The 24,433-nt window shown below is 45.1% G+C and overlaps 1 protein-coding gene across 3 annotated transcripts in view; it reads left to right on the forward strand.

Moving 5' to 3' along the window:
* Nucleotides 1–24,433, forward strand: part of PARP4 (poly(ADP-ribose) polymerase family member 4) — a 281,821-nt gene that overhangs the window by 100,951 nt on the left and 156,437 nt on the right. For all 3 annotated transcript variants that reach the window (XM_063951625.1, XM_063951623.1, XM_063951624.1), the window contains exons 15-19: nt 7,410–7,534; nt 7,622–7,753; nt 7,839–7,925; nt 13,716–13,877; nt 16,659–16,705. In XM_063951625.1, coding sequence (XP_063807695.1) covers nt 7,410–7,534; nt 7,622–7,753; nt 7,839–7,925; nt 13,716–13,877; nt 16,659–16,705 — 553 coding nt within the window. The remainder of the gene's footprint in view (nt 1–7,409; nt 7,535–7,621; nt 7,754–7,838; nt 7,926–13,715; nt 13,878–16,658; nt 16,706–24,433) is intronic.

The raw sequence follows: 24,433 nt of genomic DNA on the forward strand, positions 1-24,433 counted from the left end.
ATGGATAATTCCTCCAACTCCTGTACCAGGGATAGGTTACACTATTAACCCTTACATGAGGCTCCCCACCTATGGTGTATCACTTCCAGCAGCAGCTTCTCAAAAGAAACAAGCTGATAAACCGGTGGTAATTAAATTTTCACCTTCACAGGCTACACATGATTCAGATGAGGATTCATCAGAAGATGAAAGCTCAATTAATTCTACTTCAGGATACGAAGAGGAGGAGGAAGGTCTCAGCTCAGTGGATATAGCTGAGTTAATTAAAGCAATGAAAGCCATTCTATCCCTAGAGGATTCAGCAGAGCCTGTGTTAAAAACCAAGGCACCTGTGTTTAAACGTCCAAAACAGTTAAAACTGAGTTTCCAGGGTCAGATCAGCTGATGGAAATGATGGAAGAGGCTTGGGCTACGCCCAGTAAGAAGTTTAGAATTCCTAAGAAATGGAATTCCAATTATCCTCTTCCTGGTGGAGATTGTTTAAAAAGGGAGGTGGCTCCTAAAGTAGATACGCACGTAATTCGATTAGTGCGAAAATCTACATTACCTTTGCCTTCAACGTCATTAAATGATGTCATGGGGAGGAGAGTGGATGGTTTTCTAAAAAAACATTTTTTCCCTGTCTGGGGCAGTCATAAGGCCAGCCATGGCTTCAGCTTGGATGGCAAAGGCAATGGCTGCCTGGGCTGATGCATTGGAGGGAGATTTTTCTATAGCTTCTGGAGAGCAAAAATCTCATATAGCTCATATAAAACAGGCTGCAATGTTCCTGGAAGAAGCAGCATTGGATATGGGTACTATTGCCTCCAGGGCATCAGCTTCAACAATAGCTGCTCACAGAACAGTTTGGCTAGGTACGTGGAAAGCTGATTCAGAATATAAGAAGGTTTTGGAATCGTTACCTTTTTATGGAGATATTCCTTTTGGTAAAGAATTGACAGATATTCTGGAGTCAGAAGCAGACTCCAAGAAGGTCAAGTTCCCTTCCACATACAATTTCAAACCTAAAGTTCCGGCTTTTAGGCCCTTTCGGTCTCAAGGAAAAGCTAAAGGAAAAAGTGATGGCAAGCAGGCCCAATACAACAAGTCTGGTAAGACTAAAAAGCATTGGGCTACCAGAGGACCGGTTGGGAAGACCGATAATAAACCATCAGCCTGATGGTGTGGGCTTCCACCTGGGTGACCCCAGGGTGGGGGGCCGACTTCTTCTTCAGTTTGCACAGATCTGGCAGCAGTCTACAACAGATGCCTGGGTGCAGGAAGCGGTATCTCTAGGTTATGCTTTTACCTTCAAGAAGCACCCTGCTCAAAGGTTTTTTTGTACCAGCCCGTCTCGGGTAGAGACGAAGGCCAGGGCTTTGTTAGAGGCAGTTCAGAAATGGCTTCACTCAGGAGTAGTCATTCCAGTTCCTCATGCACAACGGGGACAGGGTTTTTACTCCAACCTGTTTTTAGTTTAGAAGCCAAATGTGTCTTTTCGGCCCATTCTCAATCTCAAAGTACTGAACAAATACATTTGGGTACCTCGGTTTAACATGGAGACGTTACGTTCCATAATTTTGGCCATGGAACCACGGGATTATATGGTATCCCTAGATATACAGGATGCTTACCTACATATTCCTATAGCACTGTCCCATCATTGCTATCTCAGGTTTGCTATCCTCCAACAGCATTTTCAGTTCCAGGCCCTACCTTTTGGGTTAGCCACAGCTCCCAGAGTATTTACCAAGATTATGGTGGTAATGGCAGCTTATCTCCGCCAACAGGGGATAAGAATTTTTCCATACCTCGACGATCTTTTAATCCTGGCGCAGACGCAGGATTTGCTCTTATGTCATCTGCGACAGACAATAACGTGTCTGCAGAACCACTGGTGGCTCATAAACTGGGCAAAATCGTCTCTGGTTCCGTCAAAACGGATGACTCGCTTGGAGTCTGTACTGGATTCAGGTCTTCAGAGAGTAAGTTTGCCTCTGAACAAGATATCCAAGGTCAAGTCAAGGATTCAGGACTTATTACACAGTCAAAAGGTATCCATTCACGCAGCAATGCAGGTGATGGGTTTGATGGTATCAACGTTCGACATGGTGGAGTATGCACAATTCCACTGAAGGCCTCTGCAGCGTCTGATTCTTGCCAAATGGAATGGGTTGCATCAGACGATAAAAACACAGACCATTTCTCTTATGATAGAAGTAAGAAGGTCTTTAGCCTTGTGGCTGCAGACATACCATCTAGACAAGGGGAGACCCCTTTGGATATCAGACTGGGAAATTCTGACGACAGATGCCAGTCTCTAGGGCTGGGGAGCAGTGTCAGGAAGGTTGTGTTTTCAGGGGCAATGAACTAAGGAAGAAAGTTGCCTGCCAATAAACATATTGGAACTTCGGGCCATATACATGGCACTGATTCAGGCAAAGGACATTCTGCAAGGAAAACCAATCCAGATCCGGTCAGACAATGCAACGGCAGTAGCGTACCTCAACCATCAAGGAGGAATTCGCAGCAGAAAAGCGATGAAGGAGGTAAGTCACATACTAAAGTGGGCAGAACTTCATCATCCAGCCTTGTCCGCAGTGTTCATTCCGGGAGTCCTAAACTGGGAAGCGGACTTTCTCAGTTGACACGCCATTCAGGCAAGCGAATGGTCTCTACAACCGGAGGTCTTCCAGACTCTAGTAGACAAGTGGGGGTTGCCAGAGATAGATCTCATGGCGTCCCGTCTGAACAACAAAGTTCTCGCATACAGGGCAAGAACAGAGCGATCTTTGTGGATGCACTGTCGGTGAGATGGGACTTTCATCTGGCTTATGTGTTTCCTCCAATCACCCTATTACCCAGGGTGGTGAGAACGATAAAGCAAGGGAAAGGTGCTGTGATACTAATAGGCCCAGAAGACATTGGTGCACAGATCTGCAGAGGATGTCGATGGATGTTCCACGTCTGCTCCCTCAACGTCCAGATCTACTGATGCAGGGTCGTTGTTATCACAGACATCTGGATCGACTGTCTTTGACGGTGTGGCTCTTGAAACCTCTATCCTGAAGTCAAGAGGATTCTCACAACAGGTAATTCAAACTATGCTCAGAGCAAGGAAACCTTCCTCAGCTCGCATTTATCACCGAATATTGCAAACCTATATTCATTGGTGCAGTGAACGGAAAATGGACCCTAAGTCTTTCAGAGTTTCCAGGGTCTTAGCATTCCTTCAGGCAGGAATGGATAAAGGTTTGAAGGTGGCTTCCTTGAGAGTGCAAGTGTTGGCATTGACTGTATGGTTCCAAAAGAAAACTGCCAATTTACAGGATTTGCGTACTTTTTTCCAGGGAATGCTGCGCATTCAACCTCCTTTTGTTCCTCCTACAGTGCCTTGGGACTTAAGTATAGTCTTGAAAGCCCTTCAAGTTGCCCCTTTTGAACCACTTAATAAAGTGGATCTTCAATGGTTGACAGCTAAAGTTCTCTTTCTACTGGCTATGGCGTCAGCTAGAAGAGTATCAGATTTAAGGGCATTATTGTGTCGTTCCCCATTTCTGATTTTTTATCCAGATAAAGCAGTTCTCAGAACTAGATCTGGGTATCTTCCGAATGTGGTGTCTGAATTCCACCTTAATGAAGAAATTGTAGTCCCGGCTTTCCAGGTACCGGGCCTTTCTGCGGGAGATGCATCGCTGGACGTGGTCCATGCATTAAGGATCTACGTGGATCGTACCAGTGCCATCAGAAAGACATATTCTCTCTTCATTCTCTACGGATTTCACAAGAGAGGATGGCCTGCTAATAAGCAGACACTGGCAAGATGGCTTCGATGACGATTTCAGAAGCATATTCTCAGGCTGATCTCCCTGTTCCGGATAATGTCTCTGCTCATTCTACTCGTAAGGTAGGTCCATCATGGGCAACACAATGTGGTGCTTCAGCAGAACAGATATGTAAGGCAGCCACATGGTCTTCCATTAACACATTCATTAGACATTATGCCTTGGATACCCTTGACTCTCATGACGCTGAATTCGGGTGAAGGATTCTCCTGTCCAATCAGGAGCATCCCCACTACTAAATTGCTTTGGGAAATCCCATTGTTATCCTGTGGATACCCTGTGGACCCTGCCGGAGAAATATACGTTATGGTAAGAAATTACCGTTGATAACGGTATTTCTCCTAAGTCCACAGGATCCATAGGGATCCCACCCTGACGCACCTGATTTGGGATCCTTTTACTCACTATCCTCTTCCTTCTTGTACGGAAGGGTGTGCATGTGTGTTCTTATCGCCTGATTAGGGCTATCTATGATGCTCCTGCCTTGAGCTTTGGAATACAACTAATTTGCCTTAGCAAGGAGGTGGGGATATATGGACGGGCCCGTTGCATGCTGGGAGGCCGAAAAAGCTTTTACAGATTCGTGCAAATCCGCTGTCGCTTCATCATATCCCATTGTTATCTTGTGGATCCTGTGGACTTAGGAGAAATACCATTATCAACGGTAAGTTCTTACCATAACGTATATTTTTTGTTCCCTTTCCTCCACATGCAATTTTTACCCATAACGACTCAACAGTATTTATAGTCCCCTCGTGAATATCTTTCCGTATATCATGTTTTAAAAACGGCTTTATGTAAAGACATACCCCTCCACCCCGAATATTTAATCTATCTCTCCTGAACAGCGTATAACCCCCTAGATTGACTGTCCAATCATGAGATTCGTCCCACCAAGTTTCAGTAATGCCTATAATATCATACTCTTTGCTTGCTGCAAGGACTTCTAGTTCCCCCTTTTTACCTGTAAGGCTTCTAGCGTTTACATACACACAATTAAAATAAGTATTTCCCCTTGTGCAAGGGACATCATTTTCTATATGTAGCAATGATGACCCATAATCGTCGTTAGTGTTTTGGCAAAACCTTTGTTAATACCCTTGTTAGTACCCATGTTAATACCCTTGCCGGCTGCTCTTTCCCTCCCCCCTTCTCCACCCCCATTTCGTTCACTACCTCCATCTTCATTATTCTCACTGCATCACCTGTAGTTTCTAGCTAAACCCTCACCCCAGGCACCTAGTTTATAAACTCCTCCAACCTTCTAACCGTCCTTCCCCCCAGCACTGCTGCCCTCTCCTCATTCAGGTGGGGATCCGGTCTCGAAGTCGACAGTAACTAGGTCGACAATGTCTAGGTCGACCACTATTGGTCGACAGTAACTAGGTTGACAGGGTGTCTAGGTCGACAGGGTCTTCAGGTCGACATGTTCTAGGTCGACAGGTCAAAAGGTCGACGTGAGTTTTTCACAATTTTTTTCTTTTTTTGAACCTTTTCATACTTAACGATCCACGTGAACTACGATTGGAATGGTACGATTGGAATGGCGAGCAAAGCGAGCCATGCGAGGGGACACGGTGCACTAATTGGGTTTCCCGGTCACTCTACGAAGAAAACTACACCAAAAAAACATAAAAAACTCATGTCGACCTTTTGACCTGTCAACCTAGAACATGTCGACCTAAAGACCCTGTCGACCTAGACACCCTGTCGACCTAATTAATGTCGACCAATAGTGGTCGACCTAGACATTGTCGACCTAGTTACTGTCGACCTTCAATACCACACCCGATTGCCCTGTCTGTCTTCCTTATAATAGATTCCCCTGCCACCACAATCTGACTAGGTACCTAATTTTCTTTTGTCCCATCTGTGCTGAAGGGACCATTCCTCCAGTTGCTAGAGGGAACAGTCTCCTCCAGCTCCGTCATTTCCTCACTACCATCCTCAGAACCTTCGTCCAATCGGGCAAATGTATTGGGGTTTGGTAGTTCAGAGATGTCGTGCCTCCCCCTCTTTTTCTTCCTTCTAACTGTGACCAAGCTGGCTACCTGGTTGTTCTCATCTACCAGTGTCCCCCCCTGCAACTCCTCCACCGTTCCATCTAATCTTCGTTCGAGATTGTGAATAACCCTCAGTCTTGTAACGGTTTGCTCTAGATCAGTTACCTGGGCTTCCAGGGCAGCCGTTCGCACATACCTCGCGCAGATGTTTTCACACTGGGATGAGTGCTCCAGGTGCGCATACATCATGCACAACATGCACTGAGTGAGATTCTCAATCACGACCCCACCCATTTTGTTTGTGAAGTCTAACTCCCCGGTACCTTCAGAAAAAAACAACAACAATTCAATCTATGCAATACAATACAGCCTAGCTGTGAAAAGAAACAATATTCAACAACAGAACAACAACAGAACAGTATATATTCAACAACAGAACAGTAATTGAACAACAGAACAGTAATATTGAACAACAGAACAGTAATATTGAACAACAGAACAGTAATTGATAAAACAATACAGTCAAGGACAAGGGGAGATACAGAAGGAGGACAGAGAAATAAAAGTAACAGTCACTTATACAGTAATGTAGTTAAGCTTATACTTATCTATCCTTGTGCGCCCCCTGATCTTTTTCTTTTACGCAGCAGTCCCCGGCTCTGCAGCAAGCTCCTCAAGTAGCAGCAGCAGCAACGGCAGCAGTCTCCGGCCCCCTCCGTCACGCTTCTCTGATAGCTGCAGCAGCAATCTCCAGCCCCCTTGTGCAGCTCCTTCTGGCAGCAGCAGTAGGCTCTGACCCCTCAGGCAGGCTGGGGGCCCGCAATTTGCGGCATGGCCGCAGCATCGTCACCAGGCAGCACCTAGTACACACTCACACACCAAATCGCAGCTCCTCATATACACTTACTTACACACACACACACACACACACACACACACACACACACACACACACACACACACAAAGGCAAATACGCAGCCACTCATACACACACAAAGTCGCAACACTTCACACAAACTTTCACAAAGAGCGGCAGCTCTTACTCTTGCTGCATTCTCCGCTCAGCTCCTCTCAGCACCGGCCCCCTCTCCGGTGCCCACTCTGTCCCTTCTCCGGCACCTGCTCTGGCCCCTCTCCGGCACCTGCTCTGACCAGCACAGGCACCCGCTCCGGCCCCCCCTCACCGGCACCACTCTTACACACGTGCACCCATCAACCACTTCTGGATCCGGGTCACAGCTTCTGCGTCACCCCTCCTCACAGGTCACAACTCCTCCTCACAGGAGTTTATCACTCTCCACTTTATCACTTTTTAAGGCTTAGTACATCTGGCCCAAAGTCCCAACCAACCAGCTCCTAACTCTCATTTTTCAAATACAGCCTGTACATGACAGTTATGAGCTGATTGGCTGATACTTTATCTGTCTCCAAGGCTTAGTTAATAGACCCTTTAATGTTTGTTATAGTGGGATATAAGGAATAAGTAATCCTTGGTGACCCCCAAAATCAGTGATATTCTAGTCAGTAACTATGTGTTGTTCTTAAATTGGCCACATAATAGAAGTTTCTATTTTTCAATAGACATTTCATTGGATGATCTACCCGAAGAAGAGATCAAGAAAGGTGGTCTACAGAGCATTGGTGGGGAGCAAATTCCATTAGAGAGCATTCACGTCAAAGCTCGATTAATGGACCTTGCAGCTCAGGTACACACATGGCCTACAAAAGCTTTTGGTTCTAGCGGACAACGAGCTTTATCTCTCATTCCTTCTAATCTCTTCCTTCTACAATAGGTGGTGATATTCCAGACTTATAAGAATGAGTCCACCTTCCCCATTGAAGCAAAATATGTTTTCCCGTTGGACAGCACAGCAGCTGTATGTGGGTTTGAGGCATTTATCAATGGGAAACACATTATAGGAGAGGTAGAGTGAACCATTTAGTTTTTGATCATACAATGTGTGTCATGTTGTTTCTGATTAATCTGACAATCACCATAATTTCCCGCAGGTTAAAGAGAAACGTCAGGCACACCGCGAGTACAGGGCTGCTATCAGCGAATGTCATGGAGCTTATCTTATGGATCAAGACGCACCAGTTGGTTTAGCTCTCAATTTATTTCTTTAGTACATTTGTATTCTGCCGTTTGTAGTCGCATTTGGGGTATGAGCAGATAACTGAAAACACAGCACCCTGGGGCTTCATGCAGACCTTGAGTGGTTTACCAGATTAGTGGTCTAGATACTCTAAAGACCTACAGTATGATATAAAAGTCACTACTCATAATGAATAGACCACCTGCTGCCTATACAGGCTGATACACGCAACACAGGCTGAGCGTTAAGGGTTTCCCCTTTGTTAAAGCAACTGTCTTAGCCAGGTGTGAGGATAATTACATTGTCTAGAGTAACTAGTTAAAATGTAGATATTTATACATTATAGAAAAATGTGTATATTATAACAGAGCATTGCAGGTGATCGTTGATAGGGGTGTGGTATAAGCGATCTACATGAAACAGATAGACCGTCATTAGATCGACACAGGTTTTTTGTTTTTTTGGGGGGGTGTATTTTTATCCATATGTAGGTAGGTACCAAATTAGTGGTACCATGTATGCTACCACTGCTCGTGCCACAGGTTACTATTCCCAATCGTAGTTCACGTGGATAGTAAATCAAGTCAAAGTTGAAAAAACTGCAAAAACATGCGTCGACCATATGTGTGTTGAGCATTGTCATGTTGACTTTTTGAATCTGTTTACCTTTCACCTGTTGACCTTTTGACCATGTTGACCTAATGCATGTCGACCATATGGTGTCTACCTTTTGACTGTTTATGTAGACAGTGTGGATAAATCCATTGGATCCCCAGTAATAGAACTTATTATATTGTAGCAGCATCCATATTTTACCGTTAAGTTGGGTACACACCTATACAATTATCTGATGGATCATAACATTCACTAACTCTTTGTGAGATTTTGTAAGAGTGTGTATGCATCCACGGTCATGTAAAAATAGTTGCGTCTGCTGATCTGGTCTTATGGAAGTCCTAAAATATTGTGAGACGTGCTGCAATCTCTGACGAATCTAGAAGTGTGAAGGCACTAACAATCATTCTGGCCAATACTTCTGCTGATGATCCTGCAGTCACAACCTTTTCAGCATACGGTTTCAAGAGATGAGGAACAGAGATCTCATGGTAGATTCAGGGGCATTTTAACAGCGAAGGGGACCCATGTCCAGACACAGGGTGATCCCCCTGCTGGAGTCTACTGCGCATGCGCAGGTCTCCGGAAACATGGCGCCTTCCATGTTCTGCAGATTTATTTAACTACAGCGCATGCGCTGTGCTCATTTTAACTGTGCTTATTGCTGCAGCTGCAGTGCCCAACACGGGACTCCAGAAAGGTTAGTATTAAAACAGTGTGTGTGGTGTGGGCCCCCCCCCTGGACCCAGGGGCCCGTTTGCACTGCACACGTTGCACCCATGGGGGGTAATTCCAAGTTGATCGCAGCAGGATTTTTGATAGCAATTGGGCAAAACCATGTGCACTGCAGGGGAGGCAGATATAACATGTGCAGAAAGAGTTAGATTTGGGTGGGTTATTTTGTTTCTGTGCAGGGTAAATACTAGCTGCTTTATTTTTACACTGCAAATTAGATTGCAGATTGAACACACCCCACCCAAATCTAACTCTCTCTGCACATGTTATATCTGCTCCCCTGCAGTGCACATGGTTTTGCCCAATTGCTAACAAAAATCCTGCTGCGATCAACTTGGAATTACCCCCATTATACACTGCTCAAAAAAATAAAGGGAACATTTAAACAACACAATGTAACTCCAAGTCAATCACACTTCTGTGAAATCAAACTGTCCACTTAGGAAGCAACACTGATTGACAATCAATTTCACATGCTGTTGTGCAAATGGAATAGACAACAGGTGGAAATTATAGGCAATTAGCAAGACACCCCCAATAAAGGAGTTGTTCTGCAGGTGGTGACCACAGACCACTTCTCAGCTCCTATGCTTTCTGGCTGATGTTTTGGTCACTTTTGAAAGCTGGCGGTGCTTTCACTCTAGTGGTAGCATGAGACGGAGTCTACAACACACAAATGGCTCAGGTAGTGCAGCTCATCCAGGATGGCACATCAATGCGAGCTGTGGCAAGAAGGTTTGCTGTGTCTGTCAGCGTAGTGTCCAGAGCATGAAGGCGCTACCAGGAGACAGGCCAGTACATCAGGAAACGTGGAGGAGGCCGTAGGAGGGCAACAATCCAGCAGCAGGACCGCTACTTCCGCCTTTGTGCAAGGAGGAACAGGAGGAGCACTGCCAGAGCCCTGCAAAATGACCTCCAGCAAGCCACAAATGTGCATATGTCTACTCAAACGATCAGAAACAGACTCCATGAGGGTGGTATGAGGGCCCGACGTCCACAGGTGGGGGTTGTGCTTACAGCCCAACACAGTGCAGGAGGTTTGGCATTTTCCAGAGAACACCAAGATTGGCAAATTCGCCACTGGCTCCCTGTGCTCTTCACAGATGAAAGCAGGTTCTCACTGAGCACATGTGACAGACGTGACAGAGTCTGGAGACGCCAAGGAGAACATTCTGCTGACTGCAACATTCTCCAGCATGACCGGTTTGGCAGTGGGTCAGTAATGGTGTGGGGTGGCATTTCTTTGGGGGGCCGCATAGCGCTCCATGTGCTCGCCAGAGGTAGCCTGACTGCCATTAGGTACCGAGATGAGATCCTCAGACCCCTTGTGAGACCATATGCTGGTGCGGTTGGCCCTGGGTTCCTCCTAATGCAAGACAATGCTAGACCTCATGTGGCTGGAGTGTGTCAGCAGTTCCTGCAAGACAAAGGCATTGATGCTATGGACTGGCCCGCCCGTTTCCCAGACCTGAATCCAATTGAGCACATCTGGGACATCATGTCTCGCTCCATCCACCAAAGCCACGTTGCACCACAGACTGTCCAGGAGTTGGCGGATGCTTTAGTCCAGGTCTGGGAGGAGATCCCTCAGGAGACCATCTGCCACCTCATCAGGAGCATGCCCAAGCGTTGTAGGGAGGTCATACAGGCACATGGAGGCCACACACACTACTGAGCCTCATTTTGACTTGTTTTAAGGACATTGCATCAAAGTTGGATCAGCCTGTAGTGTGTTTTTCCACTTTAATTTTGAGTGTGACTCCAAATCCAGGCCTCCATGGGTTAATAAATTTGAAATTTGATTTCCATTGATAATTTTTGTGTGATTTTGTTGTCAGCACATTCAACTATGTAAAGAACAAAGTATTTAATAAGAATATTTCATCATTCAGATCTAGGATGTGTTATTTTAGTGTTCCCTTTATTTTTTTGAGCAGTGTAGAAACACCAATGCTACCACAAAGCTAATTGGTTGCTAACCTCTCCACTGGTCCACTTATCCACTCCTTCTATTGCTTTATACATCAATCCTCTAAAGTGGATATATAAAGTATGCATATCCTTCTTGAAATTGCAGGTATAAAGTCTGAAAGAAATACAAATCAATCAATTATGTACAGTATGACCTCTTTCCACCTTTAATGAGACCTTTAAACCAAAGGGGCATATTTATTAACCATTTATTTTACTAAAGTAATGGGGAAACCCTTTAATTCACTTTTTTTTAGTAAGCAAGATCGCATTTCCCATACTTATAATGAAAAATGGATCTGTCCGAATTTACTATAAAAAATATCTAAACACCGCAGTGAACCCTGTGATATTTACGCCAGCTTCAGCTGGTGTAATCACAGGACTCACTGCGGATTGTGCACTTCTGCACACCGGGGCAGAGAAAGCTGTGCATGGAGCCAGCAATGTGATCAGCTCTGTGTGTCCGATGGACATCCCAACTGATCACTGTGTAAAAAAGACTAAAACATACTCACTTCCCCAGGGTCCGGTGACCGGTTCTCCAGTGCAGGCCGCTGGTCATCGGGGCTCCCTGCTGCTCCTGTGACTCCCGGTGCAGTAAAGTGATGCTGCAAAGCGTCAGCTCACTTTACAGCACTGGAGGTCATAGCATCAGGAACCCCGACAACCAGCAGCCCTCCAGGAGCTCCAGCCAGGGGAGGGGGGATCCGTGGCGCTGGGGGGGGGGAGGGGGTGTCGATGCAGCGGTAGCGGCAATGGTGGCAGTGCATGCACAGCAGAACATTGGGATATTTTTTAAGAAAAATACCCTGATAATGCTGCGGAGTGACATCTGAGGGACAGAGCAAGCTCTGTACCTGCATGCGATAATTGATACATCCGTGTGATGTAATCAATTAGCGCAGTGCGAATTGGGTCGATTTCATCCCATCCGCATCCTAAGGTGAGAATGGTGATAAAACAGCTCCTAAGTTCAAGTGAAAACCAAGTAGGCAGTTTTTAAGTGGAAAACTTTAATATCTTGCATAGGTGTGCGTTTCCTTAAACTAATACTAGTTTAGAGATGCATCTTTTTATTATTGAAGTGGAACTTTTAAAATAAGTGTCTATTGACTGCGCACACCTTGGGGCCTTTGTGGGGGGGGGGGGGGGTATTTACTAAGTAGCGGCTTAGCCACTAGCAAAACACCCTATGTTTTCCTGTTTAAATGCTCTGCCCTTTTCCATTTTAAGCTTATAAACTCTGGGAAGCCGCGGCTTAGTAAATAAACCCTCTGGACTTTGTAATTCTGGGGCAGATTTATTAAGCCTGGTGAAGTGATAAAGTGGAAGGAGGTAAAGGACCAGCCAATCAGCTCTTAACTGTCATGTTACAGGCTGGGTTTGAAAAATGACAGGTCGCAGCTGACTGGCTGGTGCTTTATCACCTTCCATTTTATCACATCACCAGGCTTAATAAATGTGCTCCAGAATTATGCTGCAAAAAAGAACAAAATCCATCAAGTTGCCAGGAGATATCGAATGCACAGCGCCCCTTAGGTCATTCCACTAGTTTTCATTGGGATTAAGGTTTGGGCTATGGGCCCATTTGCAGTGTCCGCGAAGCAGTGTCCTTTCTCTGCACGCGCGCACAAGTTAAAGATATGCTGTTAAAAATGATACGTATATTTTGAGCGCCTAGCCACATTGCCAGATGTTGAGAGGGGTGTGTGTCGCTTCTGTAAAAAATGGGAACCACACATTACCCAGCTAAACCTGGCCATACAGCAACAAATTCGAAAAGTATTTGAATCAACCCAATGGTATCTCCTTAGACAGGTCAATTGATTTTTGATGATCATTCTGATGCACATTGGGGTCTATTTACTAAGCCTTGGATAAAGTGGTTTGTATGCTCAGATTGATCATGTATATCCTTTCCATGTACTTTTCATTTGTACTGCCCAACATGTGACTATGGGGTCGATTCAATTCTCCGACAGTTGAATAGCGCCGGGAATTAGCTCCCGCCCCTATGTTACTGTTCCTTCTTTATTGTTTATCCAATGTTAAAACCAATAAATTGTCTTTATAAAAAAAATAAAAAAAAATAAATGTGGCAGTGACTAGTTTGCCTTTGTCCCGGTTTACTAACGCTGTAATACTTTCCCAGTCATTGCACTGGCTGTGCACTCCACACGCATCCGCCAGCTCATGTCTTCTGTCATCTCCATATATATTTCCAGTTCCACTGTCCCATCTGCCAAACACTCAAGCTCGGATGGGTTTTGCCTGCCTGGTTTTGCATTTAATATTGAATTTTTGCGGGGTCAAAACTGCCACTTAGTACATCTAGCCCACTGATTTACCATATTATCATACCTTTATAATAATTTGTGTTTAAAAGTGTAATGCAGTAGCTGGACAGGCTGAAGGGCAGTCACAGTGCTAATGCAGGCTATATTCCTTTCTGTATTCTTATTTTTAGGATGTCTTCACAGTGAGTGTTGGAAATTTGCCACCCAAGTCAACTGTAGTGATTAAAATCAGCTACGTTGCTGAGCTGAAATGGCAATATTATATTAATTTCTCCATTCCTGGGACTGTGGCTTCCTGGCAGCAAGATAAAGCATTAAAAGAAAATACACAGGTAAGCATAACGCTATGCATTTAATTTTATCAGCTATAAAAAAAACCCAGAGGAGGTAATTTATGACATAGGAGACGTCCCACAAATAGCTTGTTTGTGCACTGCAGTGTCTGATTGTATTTCCCAGCCCTGCTAGTTGCATGCCTACTTTCCAGTCATTGTGCACTGTGTGACTGTATAAACATTTCTAGCCAGTCATTGTGCACTGTGTGACTGTATAAACATTTCTAACCAGTCATTGTGCACTGTGTGACAGGACAAACATTTCTAGCCAGTCATTGTGCACTGTATGACTGTATAAACATTCCTAGCCAGTCATTGTACAGCATGTGACAGTATAAACATTTCTAGCCAGTCATTGTGCAGCATGTGACAGTATAAACATTTCTAACCAATCATTGTGCAGCTGTGACTGTATAAACATTTCTAGCCAGTCATTGTGCTCTGTATGACTGTATAAACATTCCTAGTCAGTCATTGTACAGAATGTGACAGTATAAACATTTCTAGCCAGTCATTGTGCAGCGTGTGACTGTATAAACATTCCTAGCCAGTCATTGTGCAGCGTGTGACTGTATAAACATTTCTAGCCAGTCATTGTGCACTGTATGACTGTATAAACATTCCTAGCCAGTCATTGTACAGCATGTGACTGTATAAACATTTCTAGCCAGTCATTGTGCATCGTGTGACTGTATAAACATTTCTAGCCAGTCATTGTGCAGCGTGTGACTGTATAAACATTTCTAGCCAGTCATTGTGCAGCGTGTAACAGTATAAACATTCCTAGCCAGTCATTGTGCACTGTGACTGTATAAACATTTCTAGCCAGTCATTGTGCAGCGTGTAACAGTATAACTATTTCTAGCCAGTCATTGTGCAGCGTGTGACTGTATAAACATTTCTAGCCAGTCATTGTGCACTGTATGACTGTATAAACATTCCTAGCCAGTCATTGTACAGCATGTGACTGTATAAACATTTCTAGCCACTCATTGTACAGCATGTGACTGTATAAACATTTCTAGCCAGTCATTGTGCAGCGTGTAACAGTATAAACATTTCTAGCCAGTCACTGTACATCATGTGACAGTATAAACATTCCTAGCCAGTCATTGTGCAGCGTGTGACTGTATAAACATTTCTAGCCAGTCATTGTGCACTGTATGACTGTATAAACATTCCTAGCCAGTCATTGTACAGCATGTGACTGTATAAACATTCCTAGCCAGTCATTGTGCAGCGTGTAACAGTATAAACATTTCTAGCCAGTCATTGTGCAGCGTGTGACAGTATAAACATTTCTAGCCAGTCATTGTGCAGCGTGTGACTGTATAAACATTTCTAGCCAGTCATTGTGCACTGTATGACTGTATAAACATTCCTAGCCAGTCATTGTACAGCATGTGACTGTATAAACATTTCTAGCCAGTCATTGTGCATCGTGTGACTGTATAAACATTTCTAGCCAGTCATTGTGCAGCGTGTGACTGTATAAACATTTCTAGCCAGTCATTGTGCAGCGTGTAACAGTATAAACATTCCTAGCCAGTCATTGTGCACTGTGACTGTATAAACATTTCTAGCCAGTCATTGTGCAGCGTGTAACAGTATAAACATTTCTAGCCAGTCATTGTACAGCATGTGACAGTATAAACATTTCTAGCCAGTCATTGTGCAGAGTGTAACAGTATAAACATTTCTAGCCAGTCATTGTGCAGCGTGTAACAGTATAAACATTTCTAGCAAGTCATTGTGCAGCGTGTGACAGTATAAACATTTCTAGCCAGTCATTGTGCAGTGTGTGACTGTATAAACATTTCTAGCCAGTCATTGTGCACTGTATGACTGTATAAACATTCCTAGCCAGTCATTGTACAGCATGTGACTGTATAAACATTTCGAGCCAGTCATTGTGCAGCGTGTAACAGTATAAACATTTCTAGCCAGTCATTGTACAGCATGTGACAGTATAAACATTCCTAGCCAGTCATTGTGCACTGTATGACTGTATAAACATTCCTAGCCAGTCATTGTGCAGCGTGTGACTGTATAAACATTTCTAGCCAGTCATTGTGCAGCGTGTAACAGTATAAACATTTCTAGCCAGTCATTGTACATCATGTGACAGTATAAACATTTCTAGCCAGTCATTGTACAGCATGTGACAGTATAAACATTTCTAGCCAGTCATTGTACAGCATGTGACAGTATAAACATTCCTAGCCAGTCATTGTGCAGCGTGTGACTGTATAAACATTTCTAGCCAGTCATTGTGCAGCGTGTAACAGTATAAACATTTCTAGCCAGTCATTGTGCAGCGTGAAACAGTATAAGCCTTTCCAACCTTTCAGTTTATCACCTAAAATGCTGCTCAGCTTATCCTTATAGATAAAATAAGTGAGAATGAGAAGACAGTCAAACTGTCTTTATTACATGTGGCATTTTTTGTGCACCTAGAAATATTCTTCTCTGCCTATGTGAAAATATAAAATGTGTTTTGGGCATGCACATGACAGAGACGGGACAGACCATCCATGATTAATATATAAGGTAATAATCTTGCTCAGCAAAACTTAGCACCCAATTCCTCCCATCAGTTGGTGCAAAGTTTTGCATCTCTGTATACTTTACACGGCAAACTTTACCAACAAACCCAGTGCACATTTTCAATTAAGGCTACCAATCACCAGGTTTGTGCTTCATAAATGACCTCTAGAATTAGGGTGTGTTTATAATTACAATTGTTCATGCTCACTTTACCTATTTTCGTTTGCACAGGATGATGTAGCAAAAGTGGGCATTGAAAGTGGCACAGCACCGGAAGGGTAAGTGTAAGAGATCACTGCAGTGTCATTTTTGACAAAGACAGTGTTGGGATATAAATTTATTGTCAGCATTTAGCTGAGGTTAACAATTCCATTAAATATGCTGCCTGCGAACTTGAATTTATTGTAACATATTTTGTATGTAGTTTAAGACCTTTTTAACTATTTTTTTTACTGTTTACAATGTTTTGTACAAGGGGCACTGCTCTGACAGTGAATCCATACAAATAGGGCTTTATTTTTTTACATCACGCAAAATATCCAAATGCTCTCAGTAGTAACAAACCATTTGCAGTAGGGTCATGGGCTGAGGCCAGTTTCAAATTTCCCGTACATTTTCCATTTCTGGTGTAAAACATCTCCCCTACACACCAAAGAGCACCTCTGATATACCCATTTATAATAATCAGACCCGCCATCCAAATCTTTCATAACACAGTCACATTATTCAGTTGGTAATGATCTTCACAAAACTGCGTTGTTGTGTTCTTCTTTGGAAATCAACAGTGGAGGCCAGGATAAGGCACAGCTCCAGCATCTCCTTCGAGATTCCTAACTTGGCCAATACTGTACTCTCCACTGACTACGTGGTGCATCACAGAGGAAGTTTGGTCTATATGAAAGATGTCTCAGCGGTCAACAGCACTAACTCAGTGTACTCCCTCTGATTGGCACCGAATTGCTGGTCCCAACAGGCTTCCTCTACATCACCTCCACCATTGGCATATGCAAGGAGGTCATGTAGGTAATTATTCAATGAACAATTGAGGAAGCCTCTGTTATAAACACCACACTCTACACTTCCGGTGGGTGGCGCATCCAAGATGGCCACGTTTTAGAAGAGCTCCGCTCCACCAGACCCTATCTATTGCCATCCGCCCGCTCCTGTACTGCCTGGCTTGATATCTTGCCTGGTCCTTGCTCCCTGAAGGCTGACTGAACCCAGCGATACTGTGCTTGGACGGGAGGCGTGGCTGGGAGCCTTATTCCCCAGAGTCCGTTCGGGCCGCCGCAAGGCGGGTGCCGGCGCTGCCTCCCCTTCTGCCTGGCTGGATCTCCCCCCGACGCTGCCTTACCTGGGAGGTCGCTGCCTTCCCCCACTGCCTTGGGACCGTTTACTGTGCCTCCCTTGCCCTGGCTCGTTGTGGCTGTTCGTCCGCCTTGTTGGGAGCCGGGACTGTCGTGCCTCGTTCTGGTGCCACTGTGAGGTGAAGCTCCCCGGCGTCTCAACATGACCGGATCCCCTTCTGCTGCTGCGGTGTGGGGTCATCTTCGCTGGGACGGCGGCACTGTTCTCTCCGTCTTCCTCCGGCTCACACCCTCTGCACTTCCGCCTACCTGCTGTACTGCCGCAGGGAAACTTCCTGGTGTGGTGTGCTGGCCGCTAGATGACCGGTCGGTTGCGTGACCTGTGCTGCCGCTGTCCCTGATCCATCAGGCTGGGTGGTCTAGCACCCCTACATGAGTGGAATCCTCCTAGCCGCTGCCCCGTGTGAGTGTCCGTCTCCCCACCCCCCCTCCACCCAAAGGCTGACTGTCTATACGCACCCGCTGTATTGATATAAGGGCTGCTTTGTGTGCTGCACTGGTCATCTGGCAGTGTGCTGTGAGAGCTGCATAACTCTCACTCCCGCTGTGCTTGTGTGCTATTTGGGGGAACCTGACTGGCGGGGCTACTGCGAAGGGGTCAAGCTGGAGACCCCTATACTCCCATCATACGCTTGAGGGCCCTGTGTGGCTCCTACTCTCCCCGCTGCTGACTTCCAGATAAGCCTGCTCTCTGCCTGTGGCTGCATTCCCCCTGAGGGGACCCATTGACACTGCAGCCTCCCTGATATCCCATCTGTACAGTGTTACCCCTATACCTGCTATGCTGTGAGGAGGGCTGCCCTGCGTGACGCGCTGTACCTGGCTAATTGCACAGCCCATAACTCCTGCTGTGCCTTTACGCTACTTGGAGGGACCTTGCTGGCAGGGCTGTTAATACGGGGTGGAGCTGGGGACCCCTATACTCCCACCATGCACATGTGGGTCATATATGGCTCCTAATATCCCCTCTGCTGATATCCCTATATGCCTGCTGTCTGACCTGAGGCTGCATTCCTCCTGAGGAGTCCTGCTGACCCTGCAGCTTCCCTTGTCTTCCGCCTCTACTGAATTACCTCTGCATAACTTACAGCCGTGTTGGACTTTTGGGTGGCCAACCACACTGCATCTCTGGCTCTGTTGTGGTGCCCTGGACTAGTGGTGCTGCCGTGTGGGTGCTGTGATCCTGAACCCCTTGCAGCTGCTGCCGCTGACCTTGGACACTGCCGAGATCCCAGGACATTGCTGAACTGCTCTCCACTGGGGTCCTGCTAGGTATCATTGTCATGCCCCCCTTTTTGTTGATTATACTTTCTGTTTGTTTTCTTCTTACTCTTTTTCTGTCCCCCTCTATTGCTTTGCCCTCTTCCCTTCTGTAGCTCTATCTCCCATCTCCATTCATTTGTTCTCACCTGTTTTCACCTGTTTCTCCATACTGCCTCTATATAGGCTGTAATCATATATATTTATATACTGGTAGTGCCTATATATTTTTTGTATATATCTTTATATGTAAAAAAATGTTTTTATTTTTTTTATATTGCTGCCTCAGTTATATTGTTCACAATTGTCCCTTTGTTTGTGATATTCACCACTTCGGTGTCAACGATACTTCCCCTACACTATCTGAATCTGTTACTCGTAGGTCAGTTACTCTGTAGGTAGGGGGTGTGATACTCATATTTTGTAATGTGAAATTTTACTTATCCCTTTGGGGCGTTATACTTTACGATTTCAGATGTGTCTCATCTGATACTTCTACTTACTGGTGAACCGTGTCCGATCCTTCTTGATCTTCCCTTCTAGGCACTTAATAATTGATGGAGAGGTTCCTAAATAGGACCGTTTCTGACAATATGGTCAAAAAGAATTCACAAAAGACTGGTGGTTCTTCCCCTTCTCATTCGCAACCCGCAACGAATATGGCTGGGAATCTTGACCCCACACCTCAACCTGACACGATCCCTGCGGTGTCCCAAACTGCTAAAGAGATTCTTTCGGTACTCATGCCCCATATTGATAGGAAATTAGACGAATTTAGGGATTTGTTTCAGTCCACCCTACGAGAAGTGGCCTCAAATACTTCAAGAATATCGGAGGTGGAGCAGAGAGTTAGTGACTTGGAGGACACGGTCCACAATGTGGAGTCCTCGGCTGACTCGTCCATTGGCACGATTCGGGAGCTACAAGAAAAACTAGACGATCTAGAGAATAGAAACTGGAGGAACAACCTTCATTTTATTGGTAGCCCGGAACATGTCAAACCCTCCCTCCTGGGAGACTACCTGGCATCTCAATTGGTCCCTGCTCTTTGTATTTCTGACAAGATGGAGTTTCCCCAGGTTGAGAGAGTCCATAGGGTGGGGATTGAGAGGGATGGTCCTAATCCTCCTCCCAGACCCATGGTGGCCCGCTATTTTGATTATAGGACGAAGGAAATAATATTCCGAGCATATAAGAAATTGGGCAAATTGGTCATTGACGGTAACCGCATCTTGATTTTTCAGTGGTGGTTACCCAAAAACGCAGGGCATTCTCACCAGTTTGCAAATTCCCAGTGAAATCGCAAAAACGTTTTGCCCTTCTTTACCCTGCTAAGTTGAGGGTCACTGATAATGGCTGTACCTTATTTTTTGATGACCCGGACGAGGCCCGTAGACACTTTTTGCCCTCTCCCTCCCCACTGAGTTCACCAGTAGCATCATCCCTGAGGTCTCCCAATCGCTGAATGTTTGTACTGAAATATGTGATGTTCTTCTTTCATAGTTCTATTATCCATTTGGCGATGGGGGACAGGGTTTTGCTTTTCATATGCCCCTCCTAGGATAATGGTTATTATGTTATCAATTAGGAAACTGGCTTTCCTTTTTCTTTTTACTATTTGTTTTTTGTTGATTCTAATGGTCGGTCACAGTGCCGTTACTGTGACCCTCCAAGACAATTTTTGGTTTGAGAAAATTCAGAAAAGGTTATTGACGCATGATCCTATGTCTTTTGGTAATTGTGATATGTTCAAACTGCTACATTTTCAATTTTTTGTGTTACGTTTTGGTGCAATGGGGGTGGAGAGATGGGAACACGTAGCTGTGACTGTGTTTTTTGGGTTGCCCCCTGCTCGCTGGGATCGCGGACCTCGCCATATATCAATGAGATTATACTACAGACCTTGCGCAGCAAAGATTGGGATTGGATGATGGCGAATAATACCTGTAATTTACCGTACTCACCTCCCCACGACTCAATCAAATGTCTTTCATGGAATGTTGGAGGGCTCAATTCTCCCATTAAGCATCAAAGGGTTTTATCCCACCTTAAGAAATTTAGCCGAGACATCATTTTTCTGCAGGAGACCCACTGGAGGGAGGGCGATGGTTCTTTCCTTCGAGCTGGTTGGTTGGGTGATTGCTTTTCGGCACCGTATGCCGATAAGACTAGAGGGGTGGCTATCCTCTTTGCACGGCACCTCCCATACACCATTTTAAACACTGTCCCGGACCCTAATGGTCGATATTTACTGATAGATGTTAAGATTGGAGACATCACATACACACTTTTAAACATATACGCTCCCAATACTCAGATATCTGAATTTTTGACACAGATGAATTTCTTGATACAACAGCAGGAGGCTTTTCCACTGATAATTGGAGGTGACTTCAATACGGTGCATGACCCGACCTTGGATACAACTCCAATTCCGTCCAATCGACATTCTACAATCTGGTCTGCACTTGTGAAATTCACGTTAGGACTCCAAGTGACTGATGTTTGGAGACTTTTTAATCCATCAGATAAATCTTTTACTTTCCATTCGGGGGTTCACCACACGGTCTCCCGCATAGATTATTTTTTAGTGGCAGACTCATTGGTATCCGAGGTGACCTCCGCAAATATTGCTGAAATATTGGTCTCGGATCATGCACCGATTTAATTCTCGTTTAGACTACCACATACGGGTCCCACACACCGTACTTGGAAGTTTCCTGCATATTTATTCCAATCAGAAAAATTTTGGGACTACTTAAAACGTAACTGGCTGGACTATATAGATAATAACATTGCCCACTGGGACGACCCGGTTCTTTTCTGGGAAGCATCGAAGTCTGTGATGTGAGGTAGTATCATCTCATATGTGTCCAGTCGCAATAAGATTCAAAAAGACCAGTATCGTTCCCTCTCCCATACACTGCAGACTACGTTTGCTGAATATGTGGCTGACCCCTTGGAGGAAAAATTCACTATATATAATCCAGCTAAATCTGTATTGGAAAATGTCCTACTCTCCCAAGCCCAATCGCGCTTAGACTTCACGGAAAATAGATATTATAGGTGGGGTGCCAGGACGGGATGTTTATTGACCTCACTAACTAAAGGATATAAACGGAGAAACCATATCGTCTCTATCAAAGAGACTGGGACTTCCTCTTGTCTGACGAGAACATCTGACATATCGAGGGCCTTCCATGACTATTATTGTAATCTATACTCCGCTAGACCATCGACCCCAGAGTCTTTAGACGATATCATCAGAGAGGCCAATTTACCTAGTCTGGACTCAGACCAAATAGACCTTCTAGACTCGGAAATTACTGAAGAGGAAATAAGGTCGGCAATCTCTTCCCTACATACCTGTAAAGCCCCGGGATGTCTACTGACATTGTACCGACTTTATTAGAACTTTATCGCACTATTCATAAAAAATGCCCGTCCTATCCCTCTTTTAATGCTGCCTTAACTACCCTTATTCCAAAACCCGAACGCGACCCTACACTGTTGAGTTCCTATCGTCCCATTACTCTGCTAAACGTGGACTTTAAAATTCTGTCCAAAATCATGTCTTCTCGACTACAAATATTCTCCTCCTCTCTTTGCTCATCTCACCAACTAGGTTTCACCTGGTGCAGACAATTGGTTAAGGGTATTAGTACAGCCATCGCCTCCATAATTGCTTCCAACAACAATCCCACCGTTCCCAATATGCTTCTGAGCCTTGACACTCAGAAAGCTTTTGATACAGTATCCTGGCCTTTTTTTTTTCTTCAATATTAATTTTTATTATTTTGCGGTTGAGGGGTACAGAAAAGAAAAAAGGGTAAGGGTAGGGGGGTACACAGACTGTTCAGCAAAAAAACATAATTGCATAGAGAATATTGAGGAAAATATCATACATGAAAACAACGTGAGGCTAAATCCTTCCAACAGAAAATAATTAATAAAGTGGTATACTACTGACCTAAGTGTCATGAGGGGGTGTGGGATCTGGTGGGCGATTGTGCCAATAGGTAGACCACGAATACCAGCAGAGCAGTGGGCAGGATGAAGTAGAGGTATAGGCCACTCCCGCTGTCTCAAATTCACAATGCGACTGTACGGTCCTCTCTATCGCCGTTATATGTGGGACCCCTGTGGAGCGCCATTGGTGAGCAATTAGAAGTTTGGTGGAGATGAGAATATGGCCTAAGACGTAACGATCGCCCGGCGATAAGTCGCCATAATATAGGTGAAGGAGAGCCAGTCGTGGGTGGGGAGTTATACATAGGCCCAGTACCAATTCTAAAAGGTGGAAAACAGAGGTCCACAGCGGGGTAAGCACCGGGCAGTCCCAGAAGATATGTAGTAAGGTTCCAACCTTACCACAGTTACGCCAGCACAGATTGGATGTGGAGGGTTGCATCGCATATAAGCGGGATGGGGTGAAATATAAGCGGTGGAGGAGTTTATAGGATAACTCTGTGTGATATACATTTAGATACAGTATAACAGGATCGGAAAATCATCTCCCATTCCTCCTCCGAGACGGAACACCTAAGGTCCGCCTCCCATTTCACTTGAAAGGGGGCTTTTTGCGGCTGTTGGAGGTTGATAATGTAGTTATACCATTTAGTGATGCCTCCCCTGCCCTCCCCGGTATCTGGAAACTTCTGAACCAGTTTGGGTAAGGAGGATAGGGTGTGGGGGGATACAGAGGCCCCGTGGAGCCAATGTCTGAGTTGTAAGTATTTATAAAATTCCCCGTGTGGCAGCATGAATCTATCCTGTATCTGGGCAAAGGTAAGGAGAGTATTATTCACCGTTATATCCTGCAGAGACAGAATTCCCCCCAATATCCAGGAATCGAATCTCAAGTCAGGGACAAGGAGGCTATGCCCGTCAGTGAGAGAGCAGGGGTGGGGAGGGTTATAGCGCTTCCTCTATGCACCACTTCCAGCCAGGCCTTGCGGGCAGTTTGGGCCGAGAGAGATCTAGTGGCTAGTTGATTGCCCTCCAACTTGGGGAGTAGCAAAACATCGGTCAGGGGTAGTGGGGCAACGAGCCCTTGTTCTAGTTTGACCCACAATTTGTACGGAGGATGTGAATACCAGGCTCCTATTTGTGCAAGTCGGCATGCTAGTTGATAGGAATGTAAATCTGGATATGCTAAACCCCCTTCACATTTGGGGCGGATCATTGTTTTCCTGGCTAACCTCGGTTTCTTACCTTTCCACACATAGGAGTTGAATATATCATTAAATTTAGACAAAAGATAGTTGGGTAGGAGGAGAGGGATGGCCCGAAATAAATACATGAGCCTGGGGAGGACCGTCATCTTCAGTGCAGCTATTCGCCCTAACCATGAGACATGATGCATCATCCAGTCCGAGA

This window comes from Pseudophryne corroboree, chromosome 2 (assembly GCF_028390025.1).
Source record: "Pseudophryne corroboree isolate aPseCor3 chromosome 2, aPseCor3.hap2, whole genome shotgun sequence".
NCBI classification, from domain to species: Eukaryota; Metazoa; Chordata; class Amphibia; order Anura; family Myobatrachidae; genus Pseudophryne; species Pseudophryne corroboree.